Here is a 6032-nt window from a genome sequence, read left to right as displayed (position 1 = left end):
ATTGTGTTCCTGAACATAACTCCGACTCATGCAGAAAAAGCACAGTGTGCAAAAATAAGCCTATTTAGAGTGTTGAGCTTTAAAAAAGAAAAAAACACCTTTTAGACAAATACAACTCCAGTTGTGACCTGTGTCTTATAGCTGCAAGGTATACTACTAAGAATTATTGCATCCCAAGTGACTGAAGTGGCATTAATTCTGACAAATAAAATAAAATAAAATAAATTAAAATCAGTCTTCATAGAAATGACTGCAATAGTTATCTTGTGGGCTTGTGATAGTATTTTTTTAACCAATGTCACTGAACGGGCTTCGTAAATTTAAATGAAAAACCCAAAATTTAGGTTATTTTACGATAATTTATGCAAGTAATGACGGAACAGCAGCTGAGAACTATGTCGTATCACACAATTCATTATGTTTACAAAAAACTATTCAAATTTTAATGAGAAATAAAGCAGATAAACAAAAGTCCAACTGGATTGATATCCAGATGCACACAGAGAGTCTGATATTGTCTTGAGGTTAAAAATGAGCAGCATCCTCTAGAATTGATCCTCCTAATGTGGTCCCAACATGCTCAATCGAGCAATGCTTTCTTATCTGCCTCAGTGCCCCTGCACACTCGCATGAGTGCTAATGAAATTGTGTTAGATGAGTCAAAGAAAGCAGCACTAAATTAAAAAAAGCAGTCATTTCCACTAACTAAGCCTATGATTAATTGCTTGTTCTTTGTCAGTGACTTTGTGTGTCTCCGCCGGGCTGCAGGTCTGTGTAACTCTGTGGACAGCTGGATGATTGTCCCGAACATCAAGCAGAATCAGTACACCGTGCACGGACTCCAGAGTGGCACCAAGTATGTTTTCATAGTGAAGGCCATAAACCAGGCTGGAAACCGCAGCAGTGCTCCAGGGAAACTCAAGACCAACAGTATGTCTGCAGCTGCACAGACTTATTCAAGCTGAAAATTATATTAAAGGTTAGGAGAATGTAACTGTAAAAACAGCATTCGACATGATTTCTGTGCGGACTTTCTTTTTAGGTCAGCCATTCAAACTGGACCCGAAGTCTGCTCACCGGAAGTTGAGGGTGTCCCACGACAACCTGACAGTGGAGAGGGATGAGACGTCATCCAAGAAGAGCCACAGTCAGGACCGCTCCTCCAGCCACAGCAGCTATGGTGTCACAGGAAATGTCTACATTGACAGCGGCCGCCATTACTGGGAGGCTCTGATAGGAGGCAGCACGTGGTAAAAACATTTGCGTGTGTTATAGTTAGATTTCTTTGCTGTCCTGATGCATCTCAGTAATCCAGGTAGAAAAAAATCAAAAAGAAAAAAATAAGTAGGTCCTCTGGATGGGTTCTTCTTTAGTGAAACGTTTCGTCTCTCCTCCAAGACACTTCTTCAGTCTGATGAGTTTCAGGTGAACTCAGCCTTATAAGCACTGCCTCCACATGGACAAACAGGTCAGTCATATGCAAAAGAGAGTCATCGACTAACAGTAGGCTTGATTAGCTCTATTGTTCATAGAGGGTCATGTGCCCCATCACCTGACCCGTGTTGTTTTATGTGTATGTATTAAGTGCAAGTGGGGCTCGAAGTCCCCTTGTTTTTGCCTCTCTTTCCCTCTTTGTGTTGGTATCATTGGGGCCCTGATTCACACCTTTTGCTCACAGGGGGCTGAGTCATACTTGCAATAACAGAATTGTAGGAGGAGGACAACTGGACACGAAGGCCTCCTCTGTATAATAGTGGATAGTTTTTCTTCACAAAGATAGCTTCCTTTACTCCTCTCTCAAACCAGCGTTCCTCTCTATCAAGGATGAGAACATCTTCATCCCTGAAAGAGTGACCGCTGGCCTGTAGATGAGGGTAAACTGCAGAGTCCTGACCTGAAGTAGCTCGTCTGTGCTGGCTCATTCTTTTGAATAGTGGCTGTTTTGTTTCTAATCAAGCCTATTGTTAGGCGATGGCCCTCTCTTGCATGTGACTAACCTGTTTGTCAAGGCTGTGCTTATTAGGCTGAGTTCACCTGAAACTCATCAGACTGAAGAAGTCTCTTGGAGGAGAGATGAACCCATCCAGAGGACCTACTTATTTTTTTCTTTTAGATTTATTTGCTCTTTTTCCTAAACGGGCACGTTGATGTCTGAGGGCCTGAAGCAGTCCTTGGTTGAGCTCCATCTAGCCCTTAAAAATAAAAACTGAAAAACAAGAATTCATTGAGGAGTTTTAAGGTGAATAAAAAACAAAGTTTTTAAAGTTTTTTTTTAGCTTGCTTCTAACAAGCTTGGTAAAAACCAGCTCCTTGTTCAACACTTTGCTTCATACAGAGGGTCTGGACTCTTGGCTATTGAGAAACAATTTTTTGTTGGAGGCATGAACTCGAAGTTTAAAAACAAATCTGATTTCACCCAATCATTAACGTTTGGCCGTGATGTACTGTATATGTAGAGCACCAGCTCGACTGTGAAGGAAGCTAGACTAAGAAACTTATCGGAAATCGTGTGCACTGTAAGCAACGATCCCCTACTGGGAAGAGAGGAGTACCAAACTTAACGAGATGACTGTAAATGAGTGCTGTGGGCTTTGCAAGACAAATTTAATTTAATTTGGAAGTCTTGTCAACATGGACTGAATGGCTTCATTCACTTCCAGTGCTGCCATTGCTAAACTACAGGCAGACTATGGTGCAGACCATCAACTTTATCATTCACAACTCCTCCTTCTGTTTGTTGATTGGCCCGTTTGAAATTCTAAGGGGAAATCTATGTTAACGGAAGAAAGCCCAGATGGAGCAGGGGAGATTAGAATTGATCTGATTTGTGTAGGAAGGCAATGCAGGCTAGCTTCTAACAGATGGTACTACAAAAAAACTTTCAGCATAACTGCCTGGCATAATATACAGTTGCCTCCAAAWGTATTGTAACAGCAAGTCAAATTTTCTTGTTTTTATTGTACACTGAAGACTTTTGGGTTCAAGATCCAAAGATGAGCATGAGACAAGAGTTCATAWTGTCAGCTTTTATTTCATGGTATTTGCATGTAGATGTGTTAAACAACGTAGGATTTATCACCGTTTGTCTTACASCACARYATTTTTAGGTGAGCAAAAATATTRGAACAACTTATCTTAAAGTAAATAACATTTAATATTTGGTGGCATAACACTTGCTTGCAATGACTGCCTTGAGCCTGCGTCTCATCAAGATCACCAAACTGTTGCATTCTCCATTTGTGATGCTGTTTCATGCTTTTACCACAGCTTGTTTGTTTCAGGAGGTGAAATGCTCTATTGGGTTCAGGTCAGGTGATTGACTTGGCCAATCTAAAATCTTCCACTTTTTACCACTGATGAAGTCCTTTGTTGGCAGTGTGTTTTGGGTCATTTTCTGCTGCATGATAAAATTCCTCCTGATTAGATTGGATACATTTCTCTGTAATTTGGTGGACAAAATGTTTCTGTACACAGTCCAAAAGGTTGTCTTCCAGAACTTTTGTGGCTCATCTCTGTACTTCTTTACAAATTTCATTCTGGCCTTCTGATTCTTATTACTGATGAGTGGTTTGCACCTTTGGGTATGGCCTCTATATTTCTGCTCTCTGAGCTTTCTTCCAACAGTGGATTGTGATACCTTCACCCCTAAACTGTGGAGATCATTGGTGATGTAGGTGATGTAGAGGAATATATTTTTTCACAGCTCTCACAATATTTCTGTCATCAACTACTGTTGTTTTCCTGTTGGACGTGTGCTGCTCAGTACACCACTAGTTTCTTTCTTTTTCAGGACTTTCCAGTTTTTTGTGCTTGCTTTGCCCAATGTTTGTCCAATGGCTCTGATTGATTTTCCTTCTTTCCTCMGCTTTKCTCCCATAGACAGTTCTCTGGTCTTCATTTTTGCTTTATTCCCTTTTACAAGAAAAACTTATTCTATAGGTTTAAACCCAGACCAAAAATTGTTTGAACAATCAACTTCAAAGGCAACACATTGTCAATAAAAAAACACCAGTCATGTGTTCCAATAGTTTTGCTCACTTGAAAAATGGGTTGGTTCAAACAAAGGGTGGTGTGTTCKTAGTTGTTCAACACATCTAMATGAAAATAAAAGCTGACATTCTGAGTTCTTGTCTCATGCTCATCTTTTGATCTTAAACCCAAATGTCTTCAGTGTACAACAAAAATAAGAGAATTTGACTTGCTGTTCCAATACTTTTGGAGGGGACTGTATATGTTTTACAAAACAATCAACCATTCACAAATCAGAACAAACATATTTTTATACAAGAAAATCAAGTAAAACCTTATTTTGACTGGATATGGTGTTAAGTACAGTATATTGTAGGTGAGAACCATTTGTGTTTGTTTTAAATCAAAGTGTGGACTACAATTGCTGCAACTTTGTCAAAATAACCTTGTAGAATAAAACATTGCTCATCCTTTTCCTGTAGAATGTTCTAAAATTAAATTTATCAGAAAGAGAATTGGGTGCATTTATTTTTGAGTTATACCATTTTGCAGGAATTCTCTTGTTTAATYTTGTTTCTGTGACTTTCACTGACATTTGCAGGTTTGCCGTGGGGATCGTTTACAAGTCGGCACCAAAACACGAGTGGGTTGGCAAGAACTCGGCCTCCTGGGTGCTGTCGCGCTGCAACAACTCGTGGGTGGTGCGTCACAACAGTAAGGAGGTCGCCATCGAGCCGTCTCCGCATCTACGGCGTCTCGGGGTGTTGCTGGATTACGATTTGGGGTCACTGTCTTTCTACGATGCCGTTGCTTCCCAGCACTTGCACACGTTCGACATCAGCTTCGCTCAGCCAGTCTGCCCCGTGTTCAATGTGTGGAACAGATGTTTGACAGTCCTCAGTGGACTGCCCATCCCAGATTACTTGGAGGACACAGACTACAATCACTGAAGAAGCTGTTGTTACTTGATTTTTTTTTTTTTGGAGCCACAAAAAGAGGCCAAACATCAATTTTTTTAAGCCTCTGTTGAAATTAATTATAATTATTTAAGTAGACTTCAGACAATGATGAATACATGTTTTATTTGCTTTGCACAACAGGACTCTCCTGAGTTTTTTTTTTATCTGCTTTGATTACTTTGATACTTTGGTTTGAGTAGATATTTTAAAATGGACTTAAGAGTATTTATTATTATTTTTAAGTTTCCTGTTAAGAATAATAATATTAAGCCTTTAAGTACAAGGAACAAAGGGACTTTTTCACTTTCAGGACTATTGATCTCTAAGCAGTTTTTAATACAGTTTGTACTATTTTTGGATATGAATGCACTTTTTCTAAGCAACATCAGCCATAACTCACACATTTACACGTATTTAAACAAAGGTAGTTAAACAGATCCAGTRACAATAGAGCAGTTTCACTCACAAGGTCTAATCAGTTAAATAATGTTTTGTATTCATTATCTGCTAATGCATTATCACAGTTTAAAATTACTTCTCTTCTTATTACAGCAGCGTCAAGATTTTATTGCAGTTTACATTTAGGATTTTTTTACACCAAGTTGTAATAAAAGTTACTTCATGTTATCACCTGTGTGACCTTCCTCTTTTGTTCTTGTGATGCAGCGTTAACCGCTACAAATGTGTCTGACAGGAATGCTAATTTCATACAATGAGCACTTGGCGTTAACACCCATTTATTTAGGATATCCCACTTGTGCTCAAACATGTTTTCACAACATAATGACAAGTCCAGCGCCACAGTGAGAAGTGTCAGTTTTTCCTGCTGTACTGGATCCTCTCTGACCCACGCTGAGCCAAAATACCACCTCTGACGAGATCTACTCTGACATCTCTTTTTGTGCCGGAGTAATGTGGCTTGAATTCTGTAGCGTCTCYTTTCAACAAAGAAGAAGAAGCGGGAGGAAAAAAAATATATCTGAACTCTGCATGACCTCCCCATGAGACACCCTGCAGACAAAGCTGTAATACATCAGCACCTCCTCTGCCATGTAATGCCATCAGACCTGTTCATTTCTGCTTGTGAACTGAAGGCTGCAACAT

General features: G+C 39.6%; 1 protein-coding gene across 1 annotated transcript in view; it reads left to right on the top strand.

Annotated features, from left to right (window-relative positions):
* Positions 1–6032, top strand: part of mid1 (midline 1) — a gene marked incomplete in the record, with an annotated part of 28113 nt that extends 22081 nt beyond the window's left edge. Inside the window, 3 exon segments of the mRNA XM_014018665.1 lie at positions 769–930; positions 1043–1250; positions 4571–6032. Of these exon segments, the coding sequence (XP_013874119.1) occupies positions 769–930; positions 1043–1250; positions 4571–4919 (719 nt within the window).

This window comes from Austrofundulus limnaeus, unplaced genomic scaffold (genome assembly GCF_001266775.1).
Source record: "Austrofundulus limnaeus strain Quisiro unplaced genomic scaffold, Austrofundulus_limnaeus-1.0 Scaffold199, whole genome shotgun sequence".
NCBI classification, from domain to species: Eukaryota; Metazoa; Chordata; class Actinopteri; order Cyprinodontiformes; family Rivulidae; genus Austrofundulus; species Austrofundulus limnaeus.
The sequence above is the reverse complement of the archived record's forward strand: the minus strand, read 5'-3'. Positions and strand labels throughout refer to the sequence as shown.